General features: G+C 40.5%; 1 protein-coding gene and 1 pseudogene across 2 annotated transcripts; one reads left to right on the forward strand and one right to left on the reverse strand.

Moving 5' to 3' along the window:
* Window positions 1-1,362: 1,362 nt before the first annotated feature.
* LOC119488253 (dimethylaniline monooxygenase [N-oxide-forming] 2-like) lies at window positions 1,363-8,186 on the forward strand. 2 transcript variants are annotated; one of them, XM_037769742.1, is made up of 11 exons: window positions 1,363-1,484; window positions 2,444-2,582; window positions 2,675-2,863; window positions 2,961-3,126; window positions 3,265-3,407; window positions 4,199-4,398; window positions 4,521-4,754; window positions 5,664-5,785; window positions 5,887-5,959; window positions 6,675-6,744; window positions 6,831-8,186. In XM_037769742.1, the coding sequence occupies exons 2-11, from the start codon at window positions 2,451-2,453 to the stop codon at window positions 7,212-7,214; spliced, it is 1,713 nt and encodes a 570-aa protein (XP_037625670.1). In that variant the 5' UTR covers window positions 1,363-1,484; window positions 2,444-2,450; the 3' UTR covers window positions 7,215-8,186. The 2 variants fall into 2 exon arrangements, with proteins under 2 accessions (XP_037625670.1, XP_037625671.1); XM_037769743.1 differs by having other exon boundaries at window positions 6,817-7,003.
* A 2,390-nt stretch (window positions 8,187-10,576) lies between these two features.
* LOC119488685 lies at window positions 10,577-12,864 on the reverse strand (annotated as a pseudogene).
* Between the last annotated feature and the right edge of the window lie 3,807 nt (window positions 12,865-16,671).

The following is a 16,671-nucleotide window of genomic DNA, read 5'->3' on the forward strand; positions in this document are numbered from 1 at the left end:
CACAGCTTCGACCTCAGGGGTTTAAGGATTTAAGATGGTAAATAGAAAACACATGAAATCAGAGTAATGCAAGCATTACACTATATTACACACCGGGTTTATTCATCAACCATTTCCTTTTAATTTTGCTTAATGAAGTTTGACCAAAAACAAGTAAATAGAATTTTTGACAGTTACCTGTAGTATCGTAAGGCAAGAGCCTGTAAGACATTCAAATAGGCCAGGGGTCAGCAACCTGCGGCTCCGGAGCCACATGCGGCTCTTTAGCCCCTCTCCAGTGGCTCCCTGTGGATTTTTAAAAATGGAAATGAATGACTGTTTTTTGTTTACATTTTTATTTTTCATTGTTGTAGGTCTATGGTACGACGGTATGACGGAGTATTAGGGCCACATTGAGGAAAAATAAATAAATCTGAGATATAGAATAGAATAAAGTTATAATATTACTAGAATAAAGTCATAGGTTTACGAGATAAAAGTCGTAATATTATGAAAATAAAGTCAAAGGTTTACAAGATAAAAGTCGTAATATTATGAGAATAAAGTCATAATATTATAAAGTAGTAATTTTACGTGTTATTTTCTTTTTTCCTGTAAAGTTATGACTTTATTCTCATAATATTACAACTTTTTTTCTCATAAAATTATGACTTTATCCTCATAATATTATGACTTTATTCTGGAAATCTCTCCGATTTTTTTCCCCTCAATGTGGCCGTAATACTCCGTCGTACATTTGCATTTTGGCCCGCGACCTCGTAAGTGGAAAGTTTCTGAAAGCTCCGAGTTTATGACGTGTTTGTTGACGTTGTCACAAATGGCGGAGGCTATGGAAGTTAATTTTTCAGTACATAATAAGAGAACATATTGTAATATTAGTCGTATATTGTAAATCTTTGTAATTTTATAATATGTCTAAATGTTAAATGTTGATATTCGAAACAGCCTCATCTTTTTCCTCTGTCATTATGCATTTCCTGCATTATGTTACCTGCTCGCTAGCTTGCTAAATTGTTCGCCTCTGTGGCTTCTAGACGCCGACAGTAACGTTAATATTGCGTTGCCTAGCAGCGGTTTTCTCACGTCTTGAATGCAAAGCATGTTGTGTACACGACTTCTCATGTTGTAAACACAATCTCATGAGTTTCATTTGAAGGCACCATCTGTGGAGTTAGGCCATCATTAACTTCATTATTTACACCTGTGCTTTTCCTACTGTGACAAGTCAACATGTGAGCTGTCAGAAAGGCCTACAGTGACTCAGAAGGGAAGTTAAAGAGGAAGTTAACCTTTGACATGGATACCAAACCACACTGAAGAACAGACAGGTTAAACTAGTATGATATTTCTCCTTCACAGGGTTAAAGTCTCTCCCCTGCAATCCTTTTTTACCTGATAAGCAACAGCTCAGTTCATGGGAGTTTAGAGGCTGTTAAGCATTTGATCGCAGCTGCCCAGGACTTGCAATCAGCGTACTGGAGAAGGTAAGAGCAGTCTTTCAGACTTTTGTGCCTGTTGTATTCAATGTAACAATACAGAGACCTATTTTTTGTGCCAGCAGTATTGTGCTGATTGTCCCTCCTGCCAAAAATGTCTCTCTTGACATGCACAATACACCTTCTGTACCTGTAAACTGATCTAACTTCCTCAAAGCAATATTCCTACGAGTTGAACTACTTAATGATATGAGATACTTGACAGTGTTGTTCTTAAATGAGTGTTACCTGTTTTTGAGAAATTACCAACACTTAAAACTTAACTTTGCTGCAAAGAACCTGTTTCAGTAGAATTGAAGAGACGAGAGCAATCCTTTGTTTTATCCACTCATATAGTCTAACACTGAGGGGTGGATTATAAACAGATAGTACAGTTCTACTCTTGAGTAGCTTCTTTGTAAAGTAGGAGTCGCTCAGAGAGTTTTGACGTGCAAGCAAAGTCTAATTAAAATCATGAAGTATGGAGGCAGTGCTGGAAGGAAGATGAGTAATGTTTTATGATACTGAGATAATATTGACAGATTATAATTATAGACTAAGATGCATGTGTAATCTGTAAAGCTGTTCCCAGGACACCTCGAACTGCAAACCAGGTTGATTATGACTCTTTCTATCAAAGGCTGTCTTATGAATTTTGAATCCATGGAGGTTTTATATATATTTGTGAAACTTTCCTCGAGCCGAGAAAAGTTATTTAAAAATCAATGACCTCATCATCACAATGCAAAGTCTATGGGCTGAGCAGGAAGGCATATTCAGTGGGCCGCATACCCCGGAAGTAAACCTGGAAGCTATAGAAACTTTTTTTCGCCGTATGTGCTAGGCGAGCAATTCTGTTTAGACCGAATAGACGAATATCCAGTTCTTATAATACATCCATGCTAAGTAGAGCCTCACAGAGCTGCTAGCATGGCTGTAGACTCTTAGTCTTGTTTTTTTTTCCACAGCTCAGCAATGGTTCGACGTGTGGCAGTGGTTGGAGCAGGCAGTTCTGGTCTGGCTTGTGTCAAGATCTGTGTTGACGAAGGCCTGGAGCCTGTCTGCTTTGAAAGCAGCGATGACATTGGTGGCCTGTGGAAATTTAAGGTGAGTCGGGGGGGCTATTTAAAAGAGTATCCCACATATTAATCTTGTTACCAGGAATTGTGTTTAAGTCTCATTTTCCTTTGTGTCCACAGGAGTCACCTGAGCCGGAGCGATCCAGCATCTATCGCTCCTTGGTGGTCAACACCTCCAAAGAGATGATGTGTTTCAGTGATTTCCCCATGCCTGCTGACTATCCAAACTACATGCACCACTCCCAGCTGCTGCAGTACTTCCGGCTCTATGCTGACCACTTTGACCTGCTCAGATACATTCATTTCCAGGTTGTCTTTTCACACGCTTTTACAACATACTATGTAAAGTCAAAGTTTATTAATGCATGTGTGTATGTTTGTGTGAATGTGGATACGCATGCTTCAGACCACAGTACGGAGTGTTACACAAAGGCCGGATTTCCCTCTGTCCGGTCAGTGGGACATAGTGACCGTTAACAGGGATGGAGACGAGGAGAGACACGTCTTTGATGCTGTTATGGTGTGTTCAGGCCACTACACCCATCCAACCATACCCCTGTCAGACTTTCCAGGTTGGTAAACCAATAGATAACACTTTTAAAACATTTTACACAATTTGATGGAGGAGTAAAAATGGGTTGATTTACTTCATATTCTTGCAAGGAACTCCTGCTTTCCTTTGATCTATTGCACCATCTGTATCTCTTCAGGCTATGAGATGTTTTCTGGCAGGTGTTTTCACAGCTGGGAATATAGAGATGCAGACGCCTGCAGAGGAAAGAAGGTGGTGGTGGTTGGCATTGGCAATTCTGGAGGCGATATTGCAGCGGAGATCAGTAGATATGCAGAGAAGGTATACGACAGAAAAAGAATAGAATAGCTTCATTGTTGTTTGGTAAAGAACCAGGGGGACAGAGGAAAACATGTACATACTTGCCAACCTTGAGACCTCAAAAATAGGATCGATTTCGAAACCAAAGTGGAGGGTTTCAGAAACGTTGTTTCCTGCATTCTGGTGACTTTCAGAGAATGAAAATTGCAAAATAATTATAATTACAAAGTAAACTACAACAGCTGTTTTATGTTAAATACTTTTAATTTTACTTTTAATTCTCAGGAACGAATACAGAGTAATTGGCCCCTCTGGTGTGAACTTGTGTGAATCTCTGGCAGCATTAGTTTTCTTTCATTCACTCATTCATTCATTTTCTGCCCCTGCTTGAGTAGGCCTCTTTCTTTCTCCTACCACTTGGTCTGAAACCTGTTATTTCCAATTGGCTTACGCCACGCCATGATATCTTTTTGCTGCATCGAGCAAAGCCCAACTTTGGGTGCAGCGTGGGTGCACGCAGTAGGGCAGTAGGGCAGTAGGGCAAACAGTAGGGCTTTTACACGCTGTACAGCGCCAGAAACAGGTTGAGATAACGAAAAAGGGAAAAAAAAGGTGTGAACATTTGTCATAATTCAGGAGAAATATGGGAGAATTGTGACCCGGAAGAGAAAAAAATGTGAGTCTCCCGGGGAAATCGGGAGGGTTGGCAAGTATGCATATGTAGCCTACTGCTCTTGCTTAGCAGTGCATTGTTACTCCAACACAATGTAGTATGTTTATTCACATCCAGTCTTTTTACTCTCTTTTTACAGACATTTCTCAGCACACGCGAGGGGGCCTGGGTGATCGGAAGGATGTCCAAAAATGGTCTCCCTCTGGACATGACATATGTCACCAGATACAATCGCATCCTCTCACTGCTTCTTCCCAAGACTCTGCTCAACCGGAAAGTAGAGGGAGCACTGAACCGCAAATATGACCACAGACTGTATGGCCTGAAGCCCAGACACAGGTGAGCTGTTCCTCTCTGCCTCATGATCCCAGCGCGAGCATGACGTGCAGACAGTTAATGCAATGGTGTAATTTTGAATGTGACAGGTTTGGTTGACTCCTATACTTTTCTTTCTTTCCTAGAGTTTTGGACAAAAGGCCTTTGATCAATGATGACCTTCCTGGTCGAATCCTTTTAGGGGCGCTAACAATGAAACCCAATCTGAAAGCATTCAAGGGCTCTGGAGTTGTATTCGAAGATGGCACCGTGGAGGAGAACATTGACGTCGTGGTCTTCTGTACAGGTTATAATGGAACCTTCCCATTCCTGCCTCCAGCTCTAACTGAGGGGCCTCGCGGACAGCTGACATTGTACAAGTAAGTTCACGGAGGATAGAGTTTTGTATAGCTAGGGTTTTATTTTGTAAAGAAGGTAGATTTGAAATTCAACATTACACAATTAGAAACTCAAGCCCTGATTTACCGACTAGAAGGGAGCCCCCAAACTGTGGAAACTCTTGTGAGATTAAGCTTAGGCATTGATCTCGTACAGCTAAGGTTAGGCATTGACCTTGAATAGTTAAGGTTAGGAATTGACCTTGAACAGATGAGGTTAGGAATTTACCTTGAATAGTTAAGGTCAGGATAGGTCATCGGGCAGCGAGTCTCGCGAGAGTATTTGCACCTTTTTGCAGATCTCAGATCATATTTTGTGGTTTCCAACAAACACTTTCATCCAGGAGATCGCTTTTCATGTCCTGTGCGTTACGTTTCACTTTCACTTTACAATCATCTGATCGTTCGTGTCCCATGTTCACAACATGAAGTCACATTCTCACTCTACAAACGTAGTCATTTTAAGCCCAACCATGTTGTTTTTTCCTAAACCTACCTAAGTGGTTTCTGTTGCCTAATCCTAAGCAAGTGGGGTTTTTTTTGTTTAATTCACAACGTGAAGCACGTGTTAGCACGTGTTTACTGTGAGCGTAAAGTGACACAGAGGGGTATAACAAAGCATCAGTATGTGACGAGTTGGGATGAGAATGTCTTGGAGTTAGATGAGAAGAGAGAGCGGTATCAATCTTCTCAATAACTCTCATCAAGAAAGTATTTACTAAAATGTCAAACTATTCCTTTAACAGTTTTATATTTACTTGTTTATACTAAAAGAATGGAGCTTGTATGTATTTTGCCTGTTGATACATCATATCTTTTTAGATCTTAATAATGTTATAATATTATAATCTCAAAGGATCACTTTACAGGCTTTTGTTTTTTTTATTTCAGGACTCTGTTTCCTGCTTCTCTACTACAACCCACGCTGGCCATCATGGGTCTTTTCCAGACAAATGGACCAATCATGACCGCTGTGGAAATGCAGGCACGGTGGGCTGTTAAGGTCTTTACAGGTAAACAGTTGTGAGCTTTAAATGTGTACACACACACACACACACACACATGCACACACTGAGAAACAAAAGGTGTCAGTTTGGTGTGTTTTATCTTCAAGGTTTGAGTCGTCTTCCACCGAAGGAGAAAATGCTGGAGGTCATTGAGTGTGAAACGCAGAGATACATAAAAAGGTAAACATCATATTCACACTGATGTCCTTTCGATGGTGTTGTTCACGTTGTACAACCCTTTACCAAAACAAAGTTTATTCAAGTGTGCTATTAGTATACATCTTTTAAACTTAAGCTCATCCTGCCAAGTATACAGAAAAGTCTAAGTATACTTGGCTTATACTTAATCTTTTGATCAAGATATACTTAAGAAAAGAATAAGTTGGTATACTAAACTATTTAACTAGTAGTTTACTGAATATACTTTAAAGTGCACTTTCATAAACTAAAAAGTAGGCTACCAGTAGAAGACTAGTAAACTATCAGTACAATACTTACACTTAAAGTATACTTTTATAAACTAAAAAGTGGGCCTATTTAGTCCCAAGAAGTACTGAAGTACTACACTTACAAGTATAAAACTAGTAAACTATCTGTATACTTATAGTTGCAGTACGAAATAAGACTTAAATGTAAACCAGTGGTGTACTCAAAGTTTTTACTTAAAGTACACTTAAAAGTATACTTAAATAAACTAAAAAGTGGGCTTAAAACTAGTAAACTATCTGTATACTTAAAGTTTAGTTGCTTGGGAAATATATACTTGAACTTTACTTAAGCATACTTCATAAAATAAACTTGAAGTATACTGCTTTTTCAGTGAGGGAAAGCAGAATTTGGGTTAAAATATGTTGTGTAAATGATGACATTTGAACGAATCTACTTGTTTTCTCAGCTATCCGTGCCGAGGTAAGGCAGCTCTCCAGGTAGATTACCTCCCTTACCTGGATTTCATGGCTGAGGAGGTCAGTTCAGTATATAAAATTGTGTTACTGTAGTATTTGTACTGTTTGTGTAAGACAAAACCTTAATGATAGACTTCCAACCACAGGTCGGGGTTCGACCTAACCTCCTGAGACTGCTACTGAGAGATCCTGTGCTCTGGATGAGGGTCTTCTTTGGTCCATGCACTCCTTATCAGTATCGCCTCACGGGGCCTGGACGGTGGGCCAGAGCCCGTCAGGCTATCCTCACTCAGTGGGAGCGGGTGGCTCAGCCTTTCAGAACCAGACTGGTACCAGAACCAGAGAGCAGGCCTTCTTCTGTCCTCTTTTCTCCCTGGCTGCTCACATTGGGAGGAACTGTGACGATGGCTGTCCTTCTGTCTGAGAATGAGATTATTCCCATGCTGCAGGGTGCAGCTCAGATTCTGGACCGGTGCAAGATTTTCCTGAGGGACTGTTTGGTTCACTGGTTTACCTCAACAACGCAATGAAATCCAGTTTGTAACATGGGATCTAAAAATCTTATATGTTGCAGTAGGATGTAAAATGTAGGACCAGACTCTGATTATAGATCCACCTTTTAACATCCAAAATGATCTAACATGCAGTAAAAGAGAAGTTACTGTAAATTTTGTGTTTGGCGTGTTGAGACGGCTTCCCACTTTTAATACGGTATAATTAGTTTAATATGATTTTAATAAGGTATATGTATATAACATGGGGTTATAATTGTGAAAGTAGTTTGCACTCCTCTGACAGGTGTGTCAGTTTCACAGGTCAGAGAAACCTCCACACTGTCATCATGTGGTGTGCAGAAAACCCTAAATTGAGGCTTACCGAGGCAGGAAAAAACATTTAATCACAATATGTGTCCAAGAAAAAGAAAGTCCATACAAACATGATGAGATGAAATAAAACATGGTTTTACATGATGCACACAGGGGTAAACTTGGGTCAAGAAAAAAGTTATGTCACATGGTTCAGACAGACTTTTATAATTAGAAATGTGGAGCTCAAGACAACATTTTGGCCAGCCTCGTTTAAAAAAAAAATGACGCACAGATGAAAGACTGGCTAGAACGGACAGTCCTGAGGGGGTTAAAAGTTCACCTACATGTCTGTTGATGTGCAAAAGGAACTGTGTAGAATAATGAATAAAAACAGCACGTTTGATGTGCAAATAAGCCCGAGTGGTTCTGCGGTTATTTTACAACAGTCTGATATTGGCTGCCAAAAATGTAACCAGAGGATCTTCCCGTGCGTAATTGTTGCTTGACAGCAAGCAACATCACTCCATTTAGAGACTGCAAACGGGGTGTGATGTGCTTGCTCTCTGTATATACATTTATCTCATGCACACGAATTAATCAAAACGTGGGAATGATTTATTAGTTAGTAAATCAATTAATTATAAATTGTGGCCTCAATAAACATATTTTTTGTCTCTATGACAATTGAATCAAGCAATTCTTTTACTCTATGTATATGGTGTGTGTATATATATATATATATACACACAGTATTTATTTCGCTATATTTTTCTATTTTACATGTTTATAGCCTATCTCATACTCTGTGTTGTACTTTTTTAGTGAACTTATAGTATTTTATCCTTAATAACGCAGGCTTGCTCCAAACGACATTTCATAGTACTTCAGTGACAATATAGGTCTTATCTTAACAGGAGGCTATGTGCACACAATGGAGCCTTTGGTCATGACCTTTACCCTGTGCATCATCACATTCTACCATTGTGCACAGTATAAAATCAATAAAAAACTACTAAATTGTATAATTCTGACTCCAAATGCAGTAGTTTTATTATAATAATGAAGTAAAACTTAGATAATAATAAATAAGATCAATAACAATGTAGATGGGATAATAAAAAAGAAGCCAAAGTCGAGTAAGTACATTCAATATAAAAAACAATTATCAACAAAAATATTATAAAGTAAAAATACAATTTCTCGAGTGTTGATTTTGTAACCAAAATATTGAAATCATTGTCAAATGAACATTGTTTGGACAAAATACTCTTGGAGTGTTGTTTTAGTAGCATTAAGGCCTCGTCTTTTAGAAACAATTCGGAAAAAAGACCACCGCAGCATTTTATGAAGTTTTTAAAGGCATAGTTTTAACACACAGCTCAGAAGTTTGTCGGGTAAAAGAGGTTAACTTTATCATAATCTTAATCTTGAGTTTGAAAGAGTTTTATTTCATACTGCTTCCCTCCTTTGCAATACATCCAGATTTAATCATCCCTTTTGTTTAATCGTTTCTCGAGAGCCGTAGCGAGTTGCTGTGACTTATATAGGAGGTGGAGTATAGGATGTCCACTAATCACAGGGTTAGCGGTTCAATTTCCAATCCTTCCTGCTCACACTGAACCCAAAATTGCTCAGAGGAAGCTGTAGGAAAACTGGTTTAGTTATTTTTTATGTAGGAATGCGGTTAACTTGTCTTATCTTGTTAGCCTCTCAGTGAACATTTTTCTCTGCTTCAGTGGAAGATTTAGGACATTGAGGGAGTTCGCTATAGGTGGAAGTGAAGGGAAGTGCTTTGAGATGCAAGGAGGCGTGAAGTAGAAACAGTTGTTCAAACCCACATTGTGTTTTAGATTTGCTTACTGGCTTCATGTCTGTCATACACATAAATATGTGTACATTAAATAAGAGGAAGATCCCAGAATAAGTTGGATCATTTTGAAGAAAATATTCCTGAAGTGGTGAATCTTGGAGAGCAGACCACAAAGCATAAGGTTTTACATTGGATTTGTTACTATAAGATACATGTTTTACTTTGGTATTTCTGTGTGCATGTGTGGTAAAGTCACTTTTTTTGTAATTTTCTTTGGCATGACCAGAAATAGTTATGGACGTATGTTATGGACATCATTTCTTACAATTCTACCTACAACCTCAGTGGAAAATAGAAAAATAGAATATATAATTTTAATATATATTTTGTCTTAATATTATGTACAGTAGTATTTACGTTTACTTAAATGGCTTTTTAGAAAGGTGTAGAAAAGAAACTGAGACTGCTGGGAGATCCTGTGCTTGGGGTCGAAGGTCATCAGAGTGTCTATTCCTTGTTGTATTTTCTCCTCATCTTAAACATGATATCGGAGAAAAGCCTTTTTGAGGAAAAGTGTAAAGATTTAGATTATTAATAATAATAATAATAATATGGCTTAAGCTTTTTTTTATTAAATGCAGTTTATTGCCACATATGTGCAGCACATAGAGAGTTTTACAAATGTTGAACCATGTTGAAGTTGCACTTTGTCTTCTGTTTAGTCAGCTTCATCTTGGTACTTATTAAACAGGGACCACCTACTGCCTTAATCACACCAGGGACATTGTGTTTCAAGTTACGTCTGTATCCATACGAACAAGACATGATTAGTAGTCCATGAGCCAGACCCCCAAAATGTGGACGCCGTGCCACTTTGGAGGGACCAAGTCTCATGGTGATTTTTTTAAAGGTCTATGTCCCTAGTGTTGGGAAATGCATGATAGCATTGCAGCAATGGTAGCTTTCTATGTGCTATCACTCCTTTTTTCATCCCTCCATCATTCAAATTTTCCCATCTTTTTTCGCCATTTTACACATAGATCAAGTATAAAAGAGGGAAACCAACACACAATGCCATGAAGTCATATATCATTGTAAAGCTTAGACTATAATCTGTCCATCGGTCACATTGTCATGACACTGAGGTCAAGAGAATTTGACCTTTGACCTCTAATGCTGTAATAGGGCAAATTCTGAATGCCACTGCAAATGCCCTTATAACTAACTTCATATTGATCTGATGTGCACATGGATAGTTCCAGCATAAAGAGTACAAAAAGAGCTTTAAAATGATATATTACATGAATAACAACAATAACAACATTTCTTATCAGAATAAACGTAACTTTGTGCAGTTTGTATCTGATAGAATGTTCAGAACTTTGCATTGGATTCTGTTAGTGGGGCCGTTTGTAAATGACTTTCTTACCAGCAGAAACACAAAATAATACAAAAACTCTAAAAACTTTCCTAAGAAATGTATTCTCTACCAGGTTTATCAATTATTTTATGTGTTCCCACTCTTACCCCGTTGTCAATATAAACATGTTACCACTGATGAGGCCCCGTTTCAGTAGCAGTGGGTTATAATCCAGGTGATATGTGAAAATGATGTTCACTTTTTCACAACCACATGAAACTTGGTACACTTGAACAGTTTGGGGCCCTGAACATTTTCAGATATGGAACCATCGCAAAAAACGCCTCGTGGCAGCCATGGCGGCCATTTTACTTTCCACCATAACCAAATTATGTATTTTGCATCATATCTCCTGAACCCAACATGATAACACAGAAAAGGTGATTTCTACCCTGATGTTTTGATGGCCAACATTTACAATGATACCATACACAATATCATAAACTGTTCAGGTGAATAGTTAATGGTGAATTCAGTGATTTTGTATGAAGCAAATCACAGTATCTGAGAACCTAGGCTAGACTTAACTACTACAACTTAATTAGACTATAATATCATGTCTGTTATGTGCATGTATGTTGTTTAGAGTTTGAAAAGCTTAATCCTTTTTTTCATTAACCCTGACAATACAGTGACTGTAAAGAGGAGAGCAATATTCAATACGACCGTAACAAGTTAAAGCTTTAAATTAATGTGTCAAACACAAAGATGAAAGATACATCCTGCAGATGCGCTGGGACGCATAATCAGTGATGGAACCTGGGGTCATTGGGTGTTTTGGGTCTTTCAACATCAGACACTCTCGCCCAGGCGACCCAGCCAGGGTTGATCATACCCCAGTTTGCATCCCAGCAGCAGTCGCCCACGTATCTAGCCTCTTGATCCAAAGCCAGTCTAGTGGCTTTCTCTGCAGGTTCCGTAAAGGATCTGACTGCCTTTCTCTATGGCCTCCCCGGTGATGCCTATTGCCCAGTGCCCAAATATTTTGCAGAGTGAATGTCCTGAAAATCCTTGGCAGCCCACCTCCACACGCTCACAGCGAGTTCGTCAGCCTTGCCTTCTACACTCTTCCACAAGTTCCTGTTACTTGGTCTCGCTTCCTCTCATTGGCCTCATCAAAACGCTCTTCCCAAGGCACTGTGAATTCCAGCATGATCAGTTGCTTGGTAGACTCTGAAATGAGGATCATGTCTGGTTGAAGCCGTGTTGATGTTATCCAGGCTGGGAACTTCAGCTGCTTGCCCAAGTCCACTTCCAGTTGCCAGTCAGTGGCAGTGGTGAGGAGACCAGACTTTGCTCTTGGTTGTAGGTGGGGCTTTTCTCCGGCTCTGAGGAACGTGATGGTCTTTGCCTGGTGTTGATGGCTGTGGCTACACTCTCATTGACTGTGTTAAGCACTTGGTCATGGCGGCAGCGATAGCGTTAAGGTTTGCTGGACTTGGTAGAACATCGTCAACAGCCTGGATTAAGAACCTGATTTGGTGGAAGTCTGCTTGCCAGATATTTGACCAGGTGATCTTTCGTTGCAGTGCACTTTCCCATCTAGTCCATGCTCCTTGCAGTCCCATCCCTACCATCCAGCTGACTCTTTGCCCTGGACATTGTCGACCCTGGTCACCGGGAAGAAGCCTATGTCTGCACACCCCATTGCTACGGACCCCACCTTGGCCTCAGCCATGACTCAGCCACCTCCAGTGCTTTGTCGATGCTCCTGCCTGTTCAGAATTGGATGCCGGCAGATGCCTCTTTTGGATCCCAGGACTCTCCGTACTAGAGAGCTTCCCCTCTCAGTGACACCATGAAATCTTCAGCGAGGCCACTGTTCAGGAGCTGCAGGATGTTACTGGTGACATACAAGGCAGCACTGCTCATACTGCAGGGTAGGCCTAGCCATCTTCGCAAGTAGCTGCTGATCTTCCTCTCCAGGGACTTGACTGTCGTTATGGGCACTGCATACACCAGCAGAAGCCACAAGATCTGGGGTTGTATGGAGTGCCGGTGTATCCAGGCCTCAAACCTCCCTGGCAGGCCTTATTTCGTCCACCTTTGGGAGCCAGGCCTTGAGCTCTTTACTAGCACCCTTTATGGTGGCCGTAAAATTGAGAAAACATGAGGTAGTACCATATAGGTTGCCCTATATGCCAGAAATATTTCTGCGTGCTGGTGCCCCACTGCATGCAGCTGATGCCCCGATACCACTTATTTTCGAGTACAAGTACAAGTACTTACATCTGGGTACTCGCCAATACTGAGTACCGATACGAATACTTCTCTGTGCCGAGACCCTCGTTAACAGCCAGCTGGAGGGTGTAAGTGACACACGGCAGGCCGGGGTGTCCTGCATCACTCATGGCCTTTATCATGTTTTTGGCATTGTCCCGGAGCACACCGTGAACAGAACTTTCTGGAATGCCCCACGTCTGTAGCATATCATCAAGTGCACCTGCTATGGTTTGGCCAATGTGCAAACCCACTGCGCAGTTAAACTGATGAGAGACATTGGGCTGAAACTGCTAGTCCAGATATATGTGGTGAAACTGAAGGCTGAAATGTCCTGCAACAGGCAGTTGATGTGCTTTTTCACAAAGTCATGCAGCTTTGGTAATGCAGTTTCTGTGATGTGGCGACGGCTGGGAATCTCATACTTCGGCTCCAGTACACTGACAAGACGGCAAAATCCCGTATTATCAACAACTGACAGCGACTGGTCATCAAGAGCGATGTACTGGGTAAGAGCTTCTGTTAATTTTACCGCCCGTGGGTTGTCTTCGGACATTTTCGCTCACTTCTCCAGCGTTTGCTGCAAAGTTGGTTGTTGCTGTTTCCAAGTGCTAGTGTGACAGGGTCAAAAATGACTTATGCATGTTTTATGTTTTATGGTTGATTTTATTCTATTGTGTGTGTGTGTGTGTGTTTTATCCCTGCATGTTGGTTGTTTGGATTGCTTTTAATACGTAAATTGAAGTGTTTTTAAGTCATGAACTGGAATGAGACCCATGGACAGCCACACCCCCAATCAAAGACTGATTAGGAGAGGAGCGGCAGGTGTGGCGGAGAGCCTGCAATTAGCAGGATGCAGCACAGGTGGAGAGGACACAAAAGGAGAGAACGGCTCGCAGCAGAAGAGGAGATCTTCAGTCAGAGACAGTCCAGAGACAGCAGTGCAGCAGAAAAGCCCTCCTGCTACTACCTACCAGCCCAGTGACCTGAGAGTCCTGTGAGACTACATGCAGCAGACCGTGTCCGCCAACGCAGATTCACTCAAAAAACATAAGTACCCTTTGGTACATTTACGTGGCGGACACACTGAAAACAGACCAGGATAGCTTTTATCTGGAGTTGTGATAGCAAAGTAGTGGAGAACACACTACTGGTCCTGGTCTCTGTTATTTCACAGTTTCGGACGATGCTGGAGAGACGGCCGAGACGGGCAGACGGCTGTAGGAGTACGGGAGGAGCTAAGACGCAGACATGAGGAGGATCGCTGGATTGGACTGGACTGGACTTTTTATAGGGTTTTTAACCTTGTTGCTAGTAACATTTTATTCCTTTTAGCTTTTAGATTAATCATTCATTTTTAGACCCATGCTATTTTAATTGCAATAAATCTGGTTTTAAATTGATTTAAACTTCTGCCTGTGTTTTTAACTCTGCTCCCCTGATGTAAAAGAACCTGAATTTATCAGAGTCCTAGGCTCCAAGTATTTCCTAGGTGGCGTTGTCGGCTCTAAGCAAAAAACATTAATTGTTAAAATCTAACGGGTACTTTAAGTTGCGGCCTTGCCATTGGCTGTTGGGCCCGGGCCACACTAGCATTAGCAAACTCCTTGAACGCTGCATTGCGTTGGTTCTTAAGATGTTTTATCAAAATGTTTGTGCTAAATGCGCTGCTTTTCACTCCTCTTCTTGACAGTTTAGCAAAGCATAGTTTGCAGACTACTCACTACAGGCTTTTTTCTTCATCGTTTACCATAAAATATCTCCAAACTGCTGACATGGCTGCTCCCCCACCTAACGTTACCTGCTCATTTGACAAGAGGTTAACGTCACGCTGCCGTAAAGTGGTATCAGTGCCGTTGTATCGGAACCGTTTTGCTAGTATGAGTACATGAGCACACTATCGGACCCGATACCTGATACTGGTATTGGTATCGGTGCATCCCTAAATATTATTGCTCTACCGTTAATATTGAAAATGAGAACAGAAGCAGGTCGTTAAACCATTGTTCATTCGACCTGAAGAGAAGTTGGCTGCACTTTATTTTTTGTTAAATATTGTTACTACTATTATTACCTGTAGCGACTTCAGGAAACAAACTAATAGCTGCTGAGAGACTAAGGTTGGGCCCGGTTTGCTTCTCCGATATGCTACCAAAGTAAGTCACTGAGATCCAAAAATACGTTGAACAAAATGAAAATGATCAAGTTATTATAACATGCACAAAATCATGATAACAGCGATCAAAAGAAAATAGCGGTCATCAAAAAATACGGCGACCCACTCACCCTCTCTTCCCTCGGGTGAACAGCTGATCATATTAACTGTGTGTGCCACCCATATACATGTGACCCAAATCTCCCAAATCATCAACATCACATAATATTAAATAAATGACAATATCATAAACACTAGAAAATACCAATACCAAAAAATATAAACCATCATTACCCAAATTAACATTACTGCAAACATTATTTCTTTCTGAAATCATTCATGGCATACCTTTTGCTTTGAAAATGAGAACGGAAGCAGCAGATTAAACCACTGTTCATTTAACTTGAATAGAAGTTGGTTTACTTCAGTTTTTGTTAAATGTTGCACTGCCTTGTATCTTGAGAACTGAAGCAGCGGGTTCTGAAGTTGAACTTTTTATTATTTTCAAATAAAAGGTGTAATGTCAGCTGGGATCAGCTCCAGCCCCCCTCACCCCCGCGACCCCTAACGGGATGATGGATGGATGGATGGATGAATTGTATTATATCGCTCTAGATGAGCCAACTATCATTCTTGAATTGTATCGGAACCACGGAAAGTGTTACGTATAGTATCGTTGTAAAATCATCTTTATACCTCTAATGAGCAGGTATGTATATGAAGTTCTTACCAGTCCCGAATGTTACCCACAGCTCCTCAGTGTCCAGCTATGACACATGTGGCTGCAAGAAAAGCTAGAGCATTGCAAATACAAAAAAGCCACCTTTAAGTGCACAGCTCTGTGTCAATGTGGAGGAGACTTTGAAGGAGACAGTGAAGAATAGGTTCTACAACAAATGCTACAGCAAATGTGTTTCTAAAATAAAAAACTTTTAAGTAAAGGGCAGGGACTATTTGTCCAATTCTGGAGTGTGACAGCCCCCAATAAGAGCATTCGTGGACGACCTGGCTGTCACTACAACATCTATCCTGGTCAGCAGGTGGATACTCCAAGGCATAGAGAAGCTCATAAATATTTGTGTTTCATAAATTCTTTTTAAGCTAAGTTGTTAAGGTCATATTGAATATTGTTAAACTCTTCACAGTCACTGTATTGTCATTGTTAATGAACAAAAGGATCAAGCTTTTACATGCAACAGATATGATTTAGTAACGTCTAGCCTAGGTTCTCACATATTGTGATTTGCTTTATACAAAATCACTGAATTCACCATTAACTATTCACCTGAACAGTTTATGATATTGTGTATGGTATCACTGTAAATGTTGGCCATCAAAACATCAGGGTAGAAATCACCTTTTCTGTGTTATCATGTTGGGTTCAGGAGATATGATGCAAAATACATAATTTGGTTATGGTGGAAAGTAAAATGGCCGCCATGGCTGCCACGAGGCGTTTTTTGCGATGGTTCCATATCTGAAAATGTTCAGGGCCCCAAACTGTTCAAGTGTACCAAGTTTCATGTGGTTGTGAAAAAGTGAACATCATTTTCACATATCACCTGGATTATAA

This window comes from Sebastes umbrosus, chromosome 5 (assembly GCF_015220745.1).
Source record: "Sebastes umbrosus isolate fSebUmb1 chromosome 5, fSebUmb1.pri, whole genome shotgun sequence".
In the NCBI taxonomy this organism is placed as follows: domain Eukaryota; kingdom Metazoa; phylum Chordata; class Actinopteri; order Perciformes; family Sebastidae; genus Sebastes; species Sebastes umbrosus.

Excerpts from the sequence above, each read along its gene's own strand:
- LOC119488253 (XM_037769742.1), top strand. The coding sequence starts at position 2,451 with ATGGTTCGACGTGTGGCAGTGGTTGGAGCAGGCAGTTCTGGTCTGGCT. Across the intron at positions 5,786-5,886 it reads GGCTGTTAAGGTCTTTACAG|GTTTGAGTCGTCTTCCACCG; the intron begins GTAAACAGTTGT and ends TTTATCTTCAAG. Across the intron at positions 5,960-6,674 it reads ACGCAGAGATACATAAAAAG|CTATCCGTGCCGAGGTAAGG; the intron begins GTAAACATCATA and ends TTGTTTTCTCAG.